Source organism: Leuresthes tenuis, unplaced genomic scaffold (genome assembly GCF_036924035.1).
Source record: "Leuresthes tenuis unplaced genomic scaffold, fLeuTen1.0.hap1 SCAF_6, whole genome shotgun sequence".
In the NCBI taxonomy this organism is placed as follows: Eukaryota; Metazoa; Chordata; class Actinopteri; order Atheriniformes; family Atherinopsidae; genus Leuresthes; species Leuresthes tenuis.
Window position 1 is genome coordinate 13,799,002 of NW_027325360.1, and position 17,851 is coordinate 13,816,852.

Below are 17,851 nucleotides of genomic sequence, written 5' to 3' on the forward strand. Positions count from 1 at the left end.
TCTTTTAGCCCTTTAATGTCCCGCTCTTCCATGTGGTGAAGATTATTTTTTCAGTGTCTACAACGTATCTTATTGATAAGATGAAGTAAATCATTCAGATTAGCTATGTAATGCTAAAAGAAATCCTACATTATGCCATAACGTTTTCAAATTTTCACACTGGTGAAGTGCCACCCAACCATTTGTAACAAAAAAAACCAAACCAAAAAAAACACTGAATCTCATCATTATTGCCAACAGGAAATGATAAAATCAAGAGAAACATTTCTTCCTTTATAGTGAGCTTTCACAAGAAAAAAAGCTTTTCACATTTTAGCCAATTAAACTATTACCTACTCAATGACTTCTCTCTACTTGATTGGCAAAACAATTTGTTCTTTGAAAAATAAATGAAAACCGTAGCCTAATAAGGAATTGGATTATCATTGGATATTTAGTGGATCTGCAGATGCAGGCGAAACCAGTCAGTTTCAAGGCAAACTCAATGCACCATCAGTTCAAAGCTGGCTTCTGCCATTGCTTTATCTGAACCGTTTTGCTGACTGCAGTCAACAGGCTGAATATTGGCTGATACGATGTTGGGCCGTTATGCCTAAATCACTTATTAAAGTTTTGTATTATCCAACCCCATCCACATCTTAGCCATTTGGTTAATGATGTTTACAGTCTATGATTTGGCTTTGTGACTTCCAAGTTAATTCGGTAGTGTACGCACGAGCCACCAGTATGAAGTTCTTTGTTTTGATAACTTCTGCATTATCATTGACATTGGTTGATATAATAATAATAATAATAATATCAGTAATTGAAATAATCTACTTTGGATTTCAATCTAGATAAGATGTTGCATACAAGATTTTTTTTTTATGCATCCTTGATGGAGATATGCATTCTGTGTGCCACTGATCTAATAAAGAGAAAACAAATGACTTGGACGTCAGCTGTAAGACATGCAGACATTAAGCATTCCCCGCAAGATCACTGAAAGCTCATAAGTTTAAATCGTCCTAGCATTGCGTTTGCAGTGCTGGTAAAGTTGTAGCTTGTTATGAGCCTGTGCAGCTGTATGAGCACCAACAACACACACAAAATGGGTATATAGTCAAAGCTAGAGATGCAAGGACTAAAATAAATAAATATATACATATATATATAAAATGCATGTTATATATGTATGCACACAGGTGGACTTAACGGAACTGGAAGAATTGGATCCTCATCAAACATTGGGGGTAAATACAGATGCTCACCATACTTTTCCAGTTAAATTTTTTAAGACGCGTGTTCTTATATTACTTCACCAAATTGGACTATTTTGAGTAAGTCTATTTCAGAAAAGTCTAATAACATACCCACTTACACTGCAGGTTGTAATGTAACAAAACAGGAAAATGGCCAAAGACTGGTGAATACTTCAGCAAATCACTGTATATCATACTTGTTGCGTGGCTGCATTTATGGATGATGCCTTTTCCCTTTTGCTAAAATTGTCAATGTGCATAAATGCCACCTTAAATGAGCCACTGGCATGGGTGTGGAGTGTTTTCTTGCTTCCACATTGTCAGTTGGATAATAAGCAATATGGGAATAACCATAGAGGTCCAATTGCACTAGCTAAAAAAATGGCAATGAAAAGAATCGGCTAACCGCTTACCTCTTTTGCAAAGTCTCTCCCACATTGGTCATAGCTTCTATATCAAGTACGCTGAACTCTCTAGAGTACATGTATGTGCTTGCTATCATGCTTCTTGATCAGTATGCCAAGGTGCTCCTTCCCCCTTTCTACTGCCTTCAGTGTTTAAATCCTTGCTGGTGGGTAATTTACAGTTCATCAGTAATAAAACGTGATAGCTTTCCAGGGCAATGGCGTCTGATCCACCTGAAATAAAAACACCAAATGAAACCTGGAAAAATGCCAAGACCCAGCAGCACTTGTATTTCAGTTAAAACATCTTAAAAGTAATAAATCGAAACACAAAGACAGTTACTCTGACTGATTACTGCATTTTTATTGAAGGCTTTGGAAAAAAGCAAAATGGATAACTTCCCATCAAAACATAACTAAATGTGTAACCCCAAAGACATTCCTCTATGGTGTGCTGTGTTCAAAAGGTGGCTGTTATTATCAACAGACTGCAACTAAAGAAAACATATACGGCTAAACTAGTTAAGAAGTGAACATATCAGTAAAACGGTCTTTTGTGTTTCAAGGACAATAAGGCTGAAAGCATAAGGCTGATATTCTGACTGCTACTCCCCTCTGTCACAGTATCAAAGGAGCAAGTGTCAGGATCCGCCTCTTTCCCAGGGAGGCTGACAAGAGAGCTTGAGAACCATATAATTCCAAATTCAAAAATAATTGATTCAAAATGCGGGGGACAGGCTCACATTATGCAGTTTAGACAAACTTTTCATTTTAGATCATATTTTGTAGTGACGCAGGTGCACACACCACATCTATCGTGTAATTCTTCAACTTCCACACCATGTAAGGGAACCCATATGAAGCAATTCATCACTTTGCATTGTTTACTACACCTGCAAATGATCAACTGTTCTGAGAAAATCCCCAAGATAAACTGGTGGTGCTGTCAAATTGAATATAACAAAGCCTCATTTCTAACAATACCGATCAAGTTGTGACGACAAGACAAATACGCACAGAATTTCCCTCCGAGACCCCTTCCTGTAACTGACTGTGTACTCAACTGCCACCTGGGTCAGAATTAATCAAACTGATTCAACGGTGACACCATCTAACAGCATCTGACATTTGCTTGGGTTTTTCTATGTAGCGCAAGGTTGCACAAAGATATGAGAAATGTCAAGAAACCAGATGAGGGTCTTAATCCAACTTCAGTCTCACCGTGCTGCTCCGAGGCCTTCTATCAATGCGTTGACGTTTATTGATGTGGAAAGGTGAAAAAAAAAGAAATGTCAAAGAGTTTTTGGTTATTAAAGTGCTCCGACACACCATCAGTTAGCAGCAGTATGTATATATACATATAAATGTGGTTGAGCACTCATACAAATCAACCATTTAAAAAAAAAGAAAAAAAAAAGACAAATTTACAAAAAGAAAAAGAACCAAAGGGGAAAAAAAAATCCCTCCAACTCACCTTAAAAAGAAAAGAAAAACTACACTGTTCTCAGTAGTTACTTCAAACTGACCTCTGGTTATGACAAAAGTGATCATTTTGAAAAAAAGAAAGTAAAAACAAACTAAAATATTGTCATGCAGAACATCATTCCTACTTTACATACGTACAAAATTACATTTCTTTGTTTCTCTTTTAAGAATAGACTCTGTAAACACTGCTTTAGGTCCTTCACGTTTGGTTTAGCCACGTTCCTGCTACAATCTGTATGACCATTTGTTTTTTTTCCCCCAGTAGAAAATTGTCCATGGTTCCTGCTCTGGCACCTGCAGATGTTTTTTTTTTTTGCACGTTACTCCCAAACTAACCCAACATTAATAACAATCCTCCTCTTCTCTACCCATTTAACGTCAGAACCTTAGAAAGTGAAGAAACTACTAGAATTAGGTGGAAGCTCTTGTGTGGTGATGCTTTCGTGTGGATGCTATAAACATTTTTAAGCTTCCAAAGAAATCCCATCTTCTTTAAAACATAAATGTAAGGGAAAGGATTGTTAGCTGAGGAAAGTTGACGAGGCTAGGTTTGGATATAGATAATGCTTAGCATGGGTAGAGGCTGGGAGTCCACACGTCAGGCTGATCGTTAGCCTGTTCAATACATTTTCAAACATGGTAGAGGAGGGTAGCGTTAGGCAAGGATGTTTGCGTAGAGGTGAAAGGGTGGAGATGCGATTCAGAGGCCCTGAAGGAACTCCTGGAGCTGCCTGACGAGCTCTGTGTCCACAGTCTCCATCAGGGCCCCAAAGCCCTGGTCGCCAATCAGGGCTTGCTGTGCCTTCAGCTTTTCATAGACAAACTGCTGGAGAGAAACGCTGTGCACAGGGTCCTCAAGAGCCAACTGCAGAGGGACAAAGAAAACAGAAAGAGGCAGAATTTACAGTCATGTGTCAAAGACGAGCTACTCACAACAAATGACCTGCTTATGTTCGACAAATCTACCCTCAGACTCATAAAATACAGAGGAGCAGTGTTACTGCATCAGCTCTACAAACTTTAGAAGAAAGTACAACAGTTTAAATAAATTCTTGTCTTGACTGAAATGGAAAAACCTTGAAGCCCTTACAAGGACGCATTGGGGAATTTATAGAAAGTACTGACATGCCTGCAAAGACAAATAGCACCATTCTAAAAAAGCTTATTACTGAAAAGGAGCATCTCTACACCCCGGATGTTAAAACTGTAGGCTGTGAGTTTCTGTCCATGTTGTCAACTGAGAGAGTTCCCCTGTGTTACCTGCAACACTGTGTGGTATCATCGGCTAAACTGTTGCCAAGAAACATTTTAGCCACACCTCTCTCTGCTACAACTTTTCAAAAGCTTGTCAGCTGATGTCATTTTAATTGTATTCTATTTTGTTATCCGCCTTTAGCAATAATATATCTACGGCCATTATTCTTACTGCATACTACCTGTTTATTAATACAAAATCAAACAAAACTCTTTATAACGACATAATCCAATGCTCTCGTCTGTGCTTCTCCATCTGGACCATTTAACAGCGTGCAACATCAAGTTTTAGCAATTGTTTCTACAAATTAGTCTTGACCACGAGCATGAGCTGCCTCAGTATGATACAGGGTTCTTTGTGCTGTGCATAAACAGTGGAGACGGCAGGCCGTGCGACAGGAACAAACACATAAATCTGCTGCCATGCAGGGGTCACCCGCCTGGGCGACGATAAAAAGACGTTTTAACCAAATCTGTCACCTTCAAGTCATTTCAAATGGAAACTTCATGATATAATGATTCATTTCAGTAGACTGCTATTCAAAAAGGCAAATCCACACGTTTTCAACCCTACAAATTCCTGCCTCAGCTGGCAAAATAATACGCTAGTATTGTAGGACAGTGCAGGACACTGACCAATGACGCTCGCACAATTTCTGAATTATTATTATTATTTTTTTGCAGAAAAGGAGAAAATGAACAATTGCTCAGACATGTTAGCATTTACAGCTTTGACATATCCATCTACCCAAAACACTTGCACCGGAGAAAAGGATTCGATGTATGCGGTTGCGACCATTCGTCTTACGCAAAAAGAAAGGGCTGGAAAAACAATCCTTGCTGACAGAGTAGAGGCTGACGAGAGCTAATAGGTTTCTGTGAAATGAAGCAAGGGCAGAGGCAAATGCAGCAGCACAGCGGAGGTGGAAAGCCACCCCACTGCAGAGGAATGAGATAACTGCGAACACAATTCCTCACAGAAAACGTTGTCAGTTTGTAACAAAATGACTAAATATAGCACGTGCTCTTTTTGTTTTTTAAGGATAAACTCCACTATGCAAATGTTCCTTTGAAGTTGAACTCATGCAAAAGAAATGTGTGTGAGTATGTGTAACATCTGCAGGTATTATGTCTCTCTGAACTAAGTTACCTTTGATTCCCCCGCAGATTGATTATTGATATGTGATAAAATATGACCCTCTTCCTCCAGCCTAATGAATGCTGGTCGGATTCTCACATAGTCCCTCAGTGACTATGTCTCCTTTCCTGTGTAATGCAAGGTTTGACGTATTATGCTCACAACAAGCATAAGAGAGCTCCACAAACCCTGCGAGAGGATTCACAAACAAAAGCAACCTTTTGAGAAGCAGTGTAGTTTCTAATGGGTTACAGAAAATAACCCTCGACACGCTAATTAGTTCTTAGCCATTACAGTGCAATCAAACTAGTGAATCTAACCTACATAATTACCTTCAGGACAAGGACTTGGATGGAGTCTCTCTGAATAGGACTGCATCTTTCATTGCAATGTCCGTGTGTGTGTGTGAGTGCACAAGCAAGTCTTGTATGTGTGCTGGAGCGCTCAATTAAAGCCTTTGTATACTCGATCAATAAATGTGTAACCATTAAAGGGTCATTTTGTAGAATTTGTAGTAAAAAGGGGTCAGCACCTTCAGCGCTTTCATTAAGTAAACCGTACCCACTTTCATAATGGTGTACACATGTTTGAGCTTTAATAAGGATTCAGTTAGCAGGTGAAATCAACGCAGAAGACATCAGCAGAGACATTATCCACCAACCATTCTACACGACAATTCACTGGATAAGCAAAAGTATCTGAAAACCAAGCCCCCGACCCTCAGCAGCAGCTGATGCTGGTGGATATATCCCTGTTAGCTTTTGATTTCAGTTTGTCTTCTCTTCTACTTCAAAAGGGCCGTGCTCCTTGTTTGTCACTGCAGGACTGACTACTTGTGCCTGTGGTTGTCTTGGAGCAGTAACTGCGCGCAGTGTTCACCTGTAAATTGTTAGTGTATTTTCAGACTGTGTCACTTTCCAGCTCGCTTTTCTTTCAAACTTCTTCCCAACATGTTTGCTCTCTATTTTACTATCCTGATTTTTCTTTTTTTAAGCCCATTTCACACAAGCTCCGGTTTTGGTTTCTTGGATAGTCGCAAATAGATCTCATGCTGATTTCAACGATGAGAAAGAACTTCTCTGAATCTGTGCTCATGTGTTCACTTCTTCCGTTGAAGTGAACAGATTTAGGACCTGCTGTTAGCCTCTTATGAGATGATAAAGACAACTCAGAGGGGTGCTTTCTAAACCGTTTCTGACAACATAACAGAAATTGCAATCAGTGGAAAAACAAATTTTCATCTCATAAAAGTCTAAGGTGGCAGACTTCACACTACAGCAATTCAATCCTCCATCTTGTGGTAAAAAAAAGTGGTATTTTCTCAAAGGTACAGACCCAATGCTAAGTTCAGAACAATTAACATCACTTCAGTAGTTTACAAACATTTTGCTAGTCATTTTTACGACGTTTTGATATTTCTTTTAAGCTAATAATCTTACAAACTGCACTCTTAAAAATATACTGAGGTAGAATACGCATTGTCTCGAGAGCAAAGCATCCCACTGAAGGGAACCACACATTTCATATAGCGTGTTAATGAATGACCTTCTACAAAATACCAGACAAACAGAGCATTAAAGCAAAGAAACAGTGCCTGCATGAATGAGAGCATCTATTTTCTCAAGGAGTGTAAACCAAGAGGGGCAAGAAAAAAACTCAGGAAACCAGCAGAATGCAAGCAGGACGTTATAAGTACACATGCACTAAAAGGCACTAAAAAGCACAATGATACTTCAACAGCAACAGACTACTGAGACGTACAGTGATGCATTCAGGCGACAAAACAATCAGTAGTGTGTCTGATTACAAGACTCATATACATGATGGACTGCCATCTCTGGGAAACTCTGAAGCAGAGATAAGACAGGAAGAAATCCACAGAAGGCATTAGGGCAGGAGAGGAGAGGATTTTTAGGTAGAGTAGACATTTAAATAAAACTGTCAATACAGACAGACACATAAAAGAGAGCGGATTATCGTAATGAAAGACACCGAGACGGAAAGCATCAGAGAACACCAGCAAGTGGCAGCAGAAAGATGGGACGCAGGAAGTAGTCACTGCTCATTGCTCAGGACAGAGAGGATGAAGGAGACGAGTGAGCAAAAGAAGAAGAAACGGAGCGAGATTAAAGACTGACACACGTGACATCGCAGTTTCTAGAGAGGCTGTTATATTGAACGTAATCCCCAGACAAATGGAGGCATTTTTCAAGAAAGATGAGTCAAGAGCCTCCTGTCAGTAGTGCAAAGACGGAAGTGTCTTTCAAAACTGTCCAAAAAGATTTACACGTTGCTCATGCTGCTACAGCAACAAGTTCAGAAAATCAACAGAAGCAAATGTGTGCCTATTTTTTAAATTATCAATCGATTTATCTTTTATTTTTAAATTGTTTTTTTAGAATCAACTTTTTTTTTTCCCAAGAGGAAAAGCACATTTATATTTCAGCGTAAAATATCAAAGAAAGCTAAGTCAAGAAGTCAAATTGCTAAGTGGAGACGATGATGCGACAACCTGTACTTTTCCAGCCTTTATCTCCCACTCCGTGGTGCTTCCTGTCCGACTGCGAGTATAGATACATGCACGAGTGTGCAAGCACACGCTCTCAAGTGTGATGCAATGAGCTATGGGGCTGTGTGATGCATGAAATGCAGACGATAAACTACAGTTGTGAAAGGCCATGCAGACAGCGTGGGCTTTAGTGGGCAGATGTTTATTTCATCAGCTACATTATGATGCATCATCTGCTGCCACGCCAGCCGGCCAAACACCCACATAATCCAAGTCTAGACGAGCGAGCCTGATCAAGTGGTCAAATTTAATTGAGGGCATCATGTTGCTCAAGACAGGAGGTTCTCAGCACACATTTTATTAGCCTCACGCTTTCAGGACTGAAACTGCAAAGAAAGCTTCAGTTTATCAAGTTCAAACTTTTATGAGTCCGTTTCCATATGAGCCACCGTGGCTCATATGGCAAAAAACACCACCGTATACTGATGAGATCCTATTTCTCTGTCTTTTAACAGATGTCCGTTGATATTACACACAAAGCTCTGGTTTGAACCAGACAACTTGTTTTTACTATTAAAAACACACTTTTTTTTAAAAAGCTACATTTATTCTTTCAAGGGGACTGACTCATTTCATTTGCATCCGTTATCACATGAAGGAGGGCAGTTCAGGATAAAGCCACAGCACAAATAACGCCCAGGCTTACGTTACCTTTAAAGTTGTCACACATGTTGACAAAGGTAAGCTAATACCCTGCATATTCTAAGACTAGCTGGCGGTAGTTCTCTGTACAGCTTATACTGTTAAAACAGCGATCGCTGCCATTCAGATCAATATATCTATTCAACGTTGAACATTTAATTTGAGTGCCAAAGCCTGCCACTGTGAGTAAAACAAGCTTATTGAGTTTAGTTTAATTTATGTGTGTTACCTAATGTCAATGATTGTGTTTCATGTTGTGTTTACAAAAAAAAGAAGGAAACGGTCGGGATGCAGGATTCTGGTTTTGCAGAAATGAGAAATCACTAAGGCCATTATGGCTTTTTGACAAAACACATTATCATGGTGGGGAATATTCATTAAAATACGGTAGATTGTGGCCATAAGGGTATGAATGTGGTCAGCAGCAGCACAGATGCTGTGCCATTCAAATAATGGGAGATCAAACTGCGCAAAGAGGCCATTTTCCACACCATTACACCATCACCGACCTGGATTGTTCGCACAAGGTAGACTGGGTCCACAGACTCATGGTGCTGCGGCCAGATTCATACCCTGCCATCTGCGTGCCTCAACAGGAAATGCAGTTTCCACAGAACAGGCCAGTCTCCAATTTTCAACTGTCAGCTGCAAATTCTAGCCTCTTTCTACCTCTTTCTACCATGTTTCATTCAGTCAACAGTATTGTGCAATTAAAAAGTATCTAAAGTAGGACAGCACTCCTTTTAAATAATTAATTCATCCAATGCACTGACTCAAAGATCCTTCATAATACATTGCCACTGCCTCACCTGTGCTCTGACTCACCACTGCAGGCAAAGAAACTGTGAATAACTGCACATTCCTTAATTCTTACAAACCCAGCCCACTAGCATGGGTGCTTTCACTTATTTTGGCTGATTAGACCCATATTCATGCTGAAGGTTAGAAAAGCTATGTAGGGGATTAAGAGACTTATCCCCAGACTCTAATGCACCAATAACAATGATAAAGGTTTAATTTGTTCTATCCTGGCAGATGCAACAAAGCTAACAAGGTCAGGATGTAAAACACAGCCTGCACATTTTTATGCACTCCTAAGAAGAGCTCTAATCCTCAAGAATGAGCAAAAACCATTCAGGGCCTGGAATATCATCAGTCATGTTGGCCTGCAATAAACAATGAAGGTGATTTTATGCTTGTGACAGACATTCTGCCTGTTAAACTTTTAGCATCTATGGAAATGATAAATTCTCACACACTGTTCACGATAGCAAAAGTAAAGAGCCTAAATCAAGTTTAAAAATCAATGCGGCGCTTCATCGAGGAGGCAGTCGGAAAGCATTAAAATCACGAATCAGGCATTCAGAGAGTAAACGCATTAACTCTCCTTTTCTTCTTGAAACACTCTATTATCGCGTATTATTAAATGTAGTTTTCAACAGTATTTTCCAACAATGATCTCTCATGGCAGAGGGTCTTATTCTGGCACAGCAGCCAGTGGGGGCAACGAGAAAAGCCGGAGCAGTCTGATTAAACTGACTTGAAGAGAGTTAGGAGCATAGACATGCAACAGCGGGAATGTGATTTTACAAATGGAAACATGTCTCTTTTGTGCTTCTTGCTGAGCTGCTCGACAGTTAAAATACTTGGGTTAGGTTATTCAAGGAAAGTTGTGCATTTTTCAATTCACACCATCTGGAAGACGAAAATGAGCGTGTGATTATGTCTTATGGATGTGAAGAAGAAAAGTTAAAGGCAAAAGATGTTACTAAAGAGAAGAAATGCTGCTTTGCCTCTGGGGAGAAGTTGGGCAACAACAACACACCGAGTCGGACTGTTGCAGTGAAGGAATCAATCCAGCTGCGTTACTGGCTGGATTAACAAAAGGGGTGTGCAAAACTGCACTTTACTTTCCCCCCCCTCATTAATGTCTACACTGGACTGTGATAATAAACCTCTCCTCACCGTTAGAGACGAATAATTCTTTTAACCCGACCTTTTGACTCGACTCACAACGGCAACCATCTCAACCAGCCCAATGACAGATAATGACACGAGGCCCAGGCAGCAGCGGATACCTGCACGTCTTGGACTGAAGCCCCAGGGAGGGTGAGGAGCTGGGGCTCAGGAAATTACCACAGTCAACCCCCGCAACATGAGTAGGGGAAAAGCAGATATTAATCATTACATATCGAGGGTCTAACAAGCAAGCTTTGCCGCTTATTGTTAAAATGCCAAGACTTAATAATATTGATTTTGGTGAACATCTAAAGTACATGCACACTGAATCCTGAATAAAAGTGAACCATGATGCTGTTTCACATCCCCTCAAACTAGCCTAGCCTCACTAAACTAGCAATATAGTGAGCTTCGAAGTTTACTAAGGAAAACAAATAGGAAGGAGGATCGGGATCGGCATTAAAGAGTTTATAACAAAAAAAAGAAAGAAAAAAACTATTTGCATGAATATAAGCCAACCTGACAGTGCACAAACTAAATATTCCAATCATTGCCAAAAATGCTTGGGCTGAAAAGATGAGACCTGTGGAACTGGGTGGAAGGCAATAAATTGAGTGATGATGAGAGGAAAGAAGTGAAGATGAGAGTAAGGGGTGGAGGGAGAGTGACGTGCCCCTGCTGCGGCTCACTGATAAAGAGGATATGGTCTTTTTGCCTCGGAGAGAGCAGAAGATAAATGAGGCAGGATGAAAAGAGGAGAGACAAATGAGATGTGAAGAAAGTGGAAAGGGTTTGGAAGTGGCCTGGTGAGCAGATGGAGAGGGGAAGAAAAGCAAAGAAAAAGAAACAGAATGGAGAAGTAGGCCAGTCATGCTGCAATAAAAAAAATGTAATTGTTGTGATGGTGATAACGACGCTTTGCTCCCAGAGGAGTAAATGCCTGCCTGCCTTTACCTTGTGCAAAACACAGTAAGATACACTCAAAAGAAAGACATTATCAAAGAGAGGTTGACAAACAACTTTACATAGAATGGAACTGTCATGTTTACAGTTGTTTTGAGGAAGCACAGATTCAAAACTCCATGCCAGTAATGTAAAATTTACCCTCGCTTCAAACATTTGTTGGCAAGTTGAGCCTGTCCCTTTGTCTGTTATATTCATCTTTTTATGCCCCCTGGCTAGAAAAGAATAAAGCCCAAGCACCATCTAAAAGAGTGTCACAAAACCGTGGGTTATAGAATAATCATTTTGATCATCGGAGCTCCTCTCAAGTCAAAAAATAAAGTATACAAGCTGGATCACTAGTTTAACAAACTGACTCGTAAATGAATAAAAAGGCCGAATTAACGTCAGCTGTCACAAATGTTACTGGGTTTTGCCCATAGGGTTTTCTTTATGATTCAATTCTTCAAGGAAGAGGAATTTCAAGGCAGGCAAGAGTGCAAGTTTCAGCTTGACCGCTGGGAACTGGGATGTGTTATTCATCAACAGCCGAGTAAACCGCACGAGGCAAGGGATTACAGAGTGAAAACTTTGTTAAGCCTTATAATACGGAGTTATGTTCACAAAAGCAACTTCTGCAGCTTTACATGTTGGCCTTTAAACCTCGTCTCCCCCTAAGAGAACACAAAGATTATACGTGTTCTTCAAATGCTCCCAAAAACCACGGAAACAAAGCACATCAGTTTGAACCTTCAGAGTACGACTGCGATCGTAAGAATCAAAGACGAAGGATGGGACTGTTTGAATATGGATCTGCTGGTATTTATGGAAGGATGTGAGAGCATCGATAAAAGATATCAAGCAGCAGACATGCAGTCTGTGTTTCTGTCTGTGCTTTCCGAGTCTGACACCGATTGCTGGTATTCTTAAGCTTTTGAACATATGGCATCCACTGTTATCCCCAAATGCAATGCCCTACAAAGAAACTCGTAATGCAGACACATCAAAACCTTTTTCTCTACTTTATCTGAAAAAAAGAAAGAAAAAAGGAGCAAATCTGTAACAATTTTAATGCTTTTTTAAAAAGGTACATTTTAAAGAGCCAGAATGTTCAGCTATCAAATAAAACGATGGAGCTTTGTTGATGAACATCTGAATGAACGTCCTCCAAGTTCGGTGTGTCCATCATTTTTGCCAGCGGGATGCGACTGTCATCAGATCAGACCAAATGGAAGTTCAAATAACATTTAAACCCCAATATCCACACTGAAAGGAACCGGAACGGTGATTGGCTTGAAATAAACAGAATAACAAAGGAAGAGGCAACACTTCTGAGCTTTATGCTGTGACTGTACCTGACCTGACACACACACACACACATACACACACAAAAAAAAACAAATACCCAAGTTGATTAACAAGTTTCCTCCAATCTGGAAAAAGCTAAAGTGGTAGTAATATTTCAGTGAATATGCAGCTTGATTAACAGGCTTTTTTCCACATTAAAACAGACAAAAAGCACTCGCCAAGAAGTAGAAAACAACTGAATAGAGAAATGACTTTTTTAAGAAAAGAAAGCAAAAAGAATGAGGCAGCAATAAGCGAAGGGATAGGGTCACGAACGTAACAATACTGCAACCCAAAACTGAAATGAGGTCAGAAAAAAAAAGTAAATGCAACACGAGGACAACTGAAAAGACCTCAGAAACACAGACAAATACAGCCATCTTTCTCCCTCTAAAGGATTGCACTGGGTCATGGCCTCTTAACTGGAAGGGAGGATTAAGAGCTTAATTACAGTCATTTCTTCACCAAATGAGGCGGCACTAATTGTAATACTCTTATTAGAACTGTTGTTGAAAGCATAGACGTAACGGTCCTCTGAAGTCTGTCATAAAAGGTGCATATTAGAAAACATACATCTAAGTGTATGGGCTTGCACAGACTTATGTACCCCAAACACGTCAAGACAGAGAAAAGCGCAGAAGAGCTGAACGTCTTTAGGGAACAAACCATCCATAAAAACACAGAGTTTAAAAGGATTGAAGTGAGGAAAGTCACCGACAGGAAGAAAAGGGCTAAGAAGAAAGTAAAAAAAATAGCTCAAGCAGAAAATTTGGTGGGTGAAAAAACACAGGCTCATTTTGCATGGTTGACATTTTCCCTCAGGACGTCTGATTCACAACAACATAACTAAAAATTTTCCCTCACTGCGTGACAGTGCAGACTTTCCTTCAGCTCAATTTGCACAGTCAAAAGCACATTTGCTCCCACTTCTAATTTCCCTCCACTGTTATTGTGAAACGTCTCAAGGTTAAGGACCTCCACAGACTCAAATCATTATGGATTTAATTCGAAAAAAAACAGATGGTCTTAAATGTAGAAACGGTACATTTTGTTGCTTATCAGCGCAAACCCTCACAGTGGATTCAGTTTATCAATAGGAGGCTAACTTTTCTGACAGCTAATGCTTAAAATCCAGAAATTCAGAAGGATCGAGAGGCCCCGTTTTCACCGTCTGTATAAGTTCTGAAAATCAAGTTCAATGGAAAAACTCTTAGATTCTGGGTCAAACAACGACATTCAACATTCTGCCTGAAATCTGGCGTGCCATCTAAAAAGGCACTTAAAGTTCCATTCATCCATTTGAAAAACAGAAACAAGGAGTGGAACAACCGAGGCAGTGACTGAATGATGGATGTTGCCTTCCATTTAAGGCACAAAGTCATTACTGAAACGCCTTCAATTCGATAAATAAAAGTGGTTATTAAATAGTGTTTTACAACCACTTCGCTTCCTTTGGAAATACTACGGAGACGTCTGCCAGCTCATTTTCAGCTAATCTTTTTTTTCTAATTGTCAGTGATATTTGAATGACACTGTATAGCGAAACTTTATTAAATGGAACAAATAGTCCAGAGCTGACATTTTGGTGCCAAGACGCTAAATGGGATGCGAGTTGAAATAAAGCAAATGAGGAAGATTTTGGTGCATAAGCTGCAGGTGTTTTGGGATGATTCCCTGGTGCTAGTGAACAACTTTATCTCAGAGCATGTGTGTATACATATGCCTTAATGTTTTTACCAATTATTATAAAATCTGAAGTGAGAACATGGACTAGCAAATACTTAAAAATCTATTTTGCCTGCCTGTATGCATAAAAATCTGATGAGAAATTTACAACACAATATACAAGATTGATAGTGCAGCACATAATAATTTGTTAGGAAATAAAATGTTAATGTCAGTTAAATGTAGAATCACATCAGACTGAAGTCATTTTTATTTTTTTAGAAGTGTGCATCACTACTTTAAAGCTTTAAAGCAGAGGACTCCATTCAGATTTTAATCCTGCAGGTGCTGCAGGACCCAGTGCTAATCTTAGAGGTGATCTCTCCAGCATTTAGTGAGCTTTAACCACAACGATGGAGTCATCAAACAGAGTCGAAGAGGACACCAAAGCAGCGCTATAAAGTACGAAAGTGAAGCAAGGCGACTCTCACGTGCAACAAGTTCTCTGCTCTGAACATGTTTAACGCGTACACAAAATCAACCAAACTTAAATGTCTTAAAAAGAATTTTTGCAGGCACTTTTCTTCACTGTCGTATTCAAAGTGAGATCTTTATGTTACAAAGTCTCTCAAATTCTTTTTAAAAATTGGGCTATAATTGCTTGGGTTCCATGTGTAGGAATAACTGAAATTGAGTTCAGCTGAACTCAACTATAAAAAACTATAGATTGCAAACTGTGTGTCAATTAACCTTTGAATTTAAGCAAAGTTTTGGCTCTCCTGCAAACTATCCATCGAGACTTGGTCTTACACCTCATACTCTGAATTCTCCCATTTTTAATATAATTGCTTGGGCCGCTGCCAACATTTAACTTCAAACTCATTAAATCATATCCCTATACTGTGGCTGTTTTGTGTTAATCAAACAGCTTGTGAATTACAGACAGACTGGTGTTATCAATTTAACCTCTGCATCGAGAAAGTAGTGAGCCGGGATAAGAAACATGGGATGATTTCAGGTCATATATGTATCTTTCTTTCTCTCTCTCTCTATATATATATATATGAATGACAAACAATAGCTCACACAATGTAACAATTAATTTAGAGTGGATTAAACTACAGCTAACTTTAGTGAAACTTTGATAACAGAAATACAAAATACCTTACAGTCACAGTAATGTGCTGCAACGTCATTTTTTGTTCATTCCTTTAGAGCCATCTTTAAACACTCCCGAGAACATTCACTCACTTCTCTCATGGACAAATGGCTCCAAAGACGAGAAGCAACTGAGACAGAAGCTAATTTTGATAATTCTGCCTTAGGCAACACGGTGGAGAATCTTTATATCTTGTGCTGCAGAATAGCGCCGTCAGAGAGGTCTGTTATTCAACAAAACCAAATTATGCTGACACTGATGGTCTGCTTGAGAATAGAACAATAACAAAGCAAGAATGGCAAGTCTTCATTACCAAAGCTTTGTGTGGCCCCACAGTGAATTGATAACAGGCCGAAACTCATTTCCTAGAAATATACACCTCTGCAGGATCTTTGGAGGTTATATGATTGTTCATTAAAATAAAATAATGAAAAACAGTTGAATGAAAGGAACAATTTAATGTTTCATCCGAAAGTCATACAAGCTTTGAATAATATTTTCAGAGAAATGAAAGCTAAAACAAAAACTAAACGCTATTTAGAGGCCACAAAGAATCAAAAGCTGCTAACGATCCACTCAACATCCGTTTGTACAGGCATGCAACGTTGTCCCGTGTGCACGGATATGACAGAAAATAGAATGATGAATGAATTTAGAAATGTGTCCAACAGAGACGCTTCTCTCTGCCTTGTTGAAAACATTCTCAGGACAGCGAGCTGCTCAGGCAGCTGAGAGGCATCACAGCCGAGCAGGTGGTGGTGCAGAGTTAAGCAGTGCCTTTGCATTCATTCTCTTTAAAACCAGCTTGTGAAATGAATTGCTGGAAAGTTTGACAATGAACCTGTAATTTTTCATTTTATATTCAAGCCCAGCATACAGCATGCATGCATAATCATACATACGTAAAGGCAGCATGTTATCGATAGCAAAAACTTTACATAACTTTAAATTCTGAGTCATATTGTCCCCATAAATCCAGTTTTTACAACACATAACAAAAATGGTTCAGCGTAAGTATTCATTGCCAAATGGCAGCACTTCTCAAATGTCAAAGCACGCAGAGTCAGATATTCTATATGCTGATATTCTTTACCGATAACCAGACAATGCAAATATCTGATTTTAAATATCAAAATTAGCATGATCTCTGAAAACAACTGTTCTAACTGTGAGAGTAGTGTGTTGATTATACAACCATAAATACCCACCACTAGTAATATTCACTACAGACATTCACACACGACTGAAAACAAACTCATTAGCCCAACAACTTGGAACTCATCAGTTGCGCATCCTGACAAATTTCCCACAAGTGACGACTTGTGGCAGTTTGTCCAAATGACTCCAGGCATTTTGCTGCCACTTGGGGACAGACGCAAACTCGTGGAACAATCTCGTGGAAATGTTCGTGCTTTAAACATACTTCTGCGCCTTAATAGGTTAAAAAGTTCTGTAACTTTTTGACTGAGCTTCTGTATAATATAACATCTCCTTTCATTGTTTTGCAAATGACCTACAGATCTATTTGCCTAACTCACAGACATGCTTTCCATTAAGACAAGTACAATCATGGATTGAGAATTACATCCTCATCCTATATTAAAAACAAAAAAGAAATGACCTTATTTAGACTATCGCACTGTTTAGTTGGTTATGACAGTGACATTAGTCTATTCAATTCTTACTGTCACACGGCTACAAGGGACCTTGGTTATAAACCGATTAGCTTGGTTTCAAAATGAGTTTTATTCCAAGTAAGGCTCCTCAGTAAAGGCCTTCCTCCCTCCAGCTGACTTTGAGAAGGCAATTCATGCCTTCATTACCTCCCGATAAGATGATCGTAACTCTTTGTATGTTGGTCTGGATCGGTTGTCAGTTTGTTGCCTGCAAGCAATACAAAATGCAACAGCTCACACTATGACAGGAAAGAAAAACAACGTGATCACATTCGCTACACTTCAGTTCAAAATGCTCTATCGATCCCCGAGGGGAAATATTCCTACCCATCACACCTGTACTGGCATCCGGTCCATTTCAGGATCCAGT

The 17,851-nt window shown here is 39.5% G+C and overlaps 1 protein-coding gene across 1 annotated transcript in view; it reads right to left on the bottom strand.

The window, feature by feature from the left end:
* Positions 1-1,988: 1,988 nt before the first annotated feature.
* ipo11 (importin 11) overlaps positions 1,989-17,851 on the bottom strand; it is a 101,136-nt gene continuing 85,273 nt past the window's right edge. Inside the window, exon 30 of the mRNA XM_072387736.1 lies at positions 1,989-3,995. Coding sequence (XP_072243837.1) covers positions 3,831-3,995 — 165 coding nt within the window. The 3' untranslated portion in view covers positions 1,989-3,830. The remainder of the gene's footprint in view (positions 3,996-17,851) is intronic.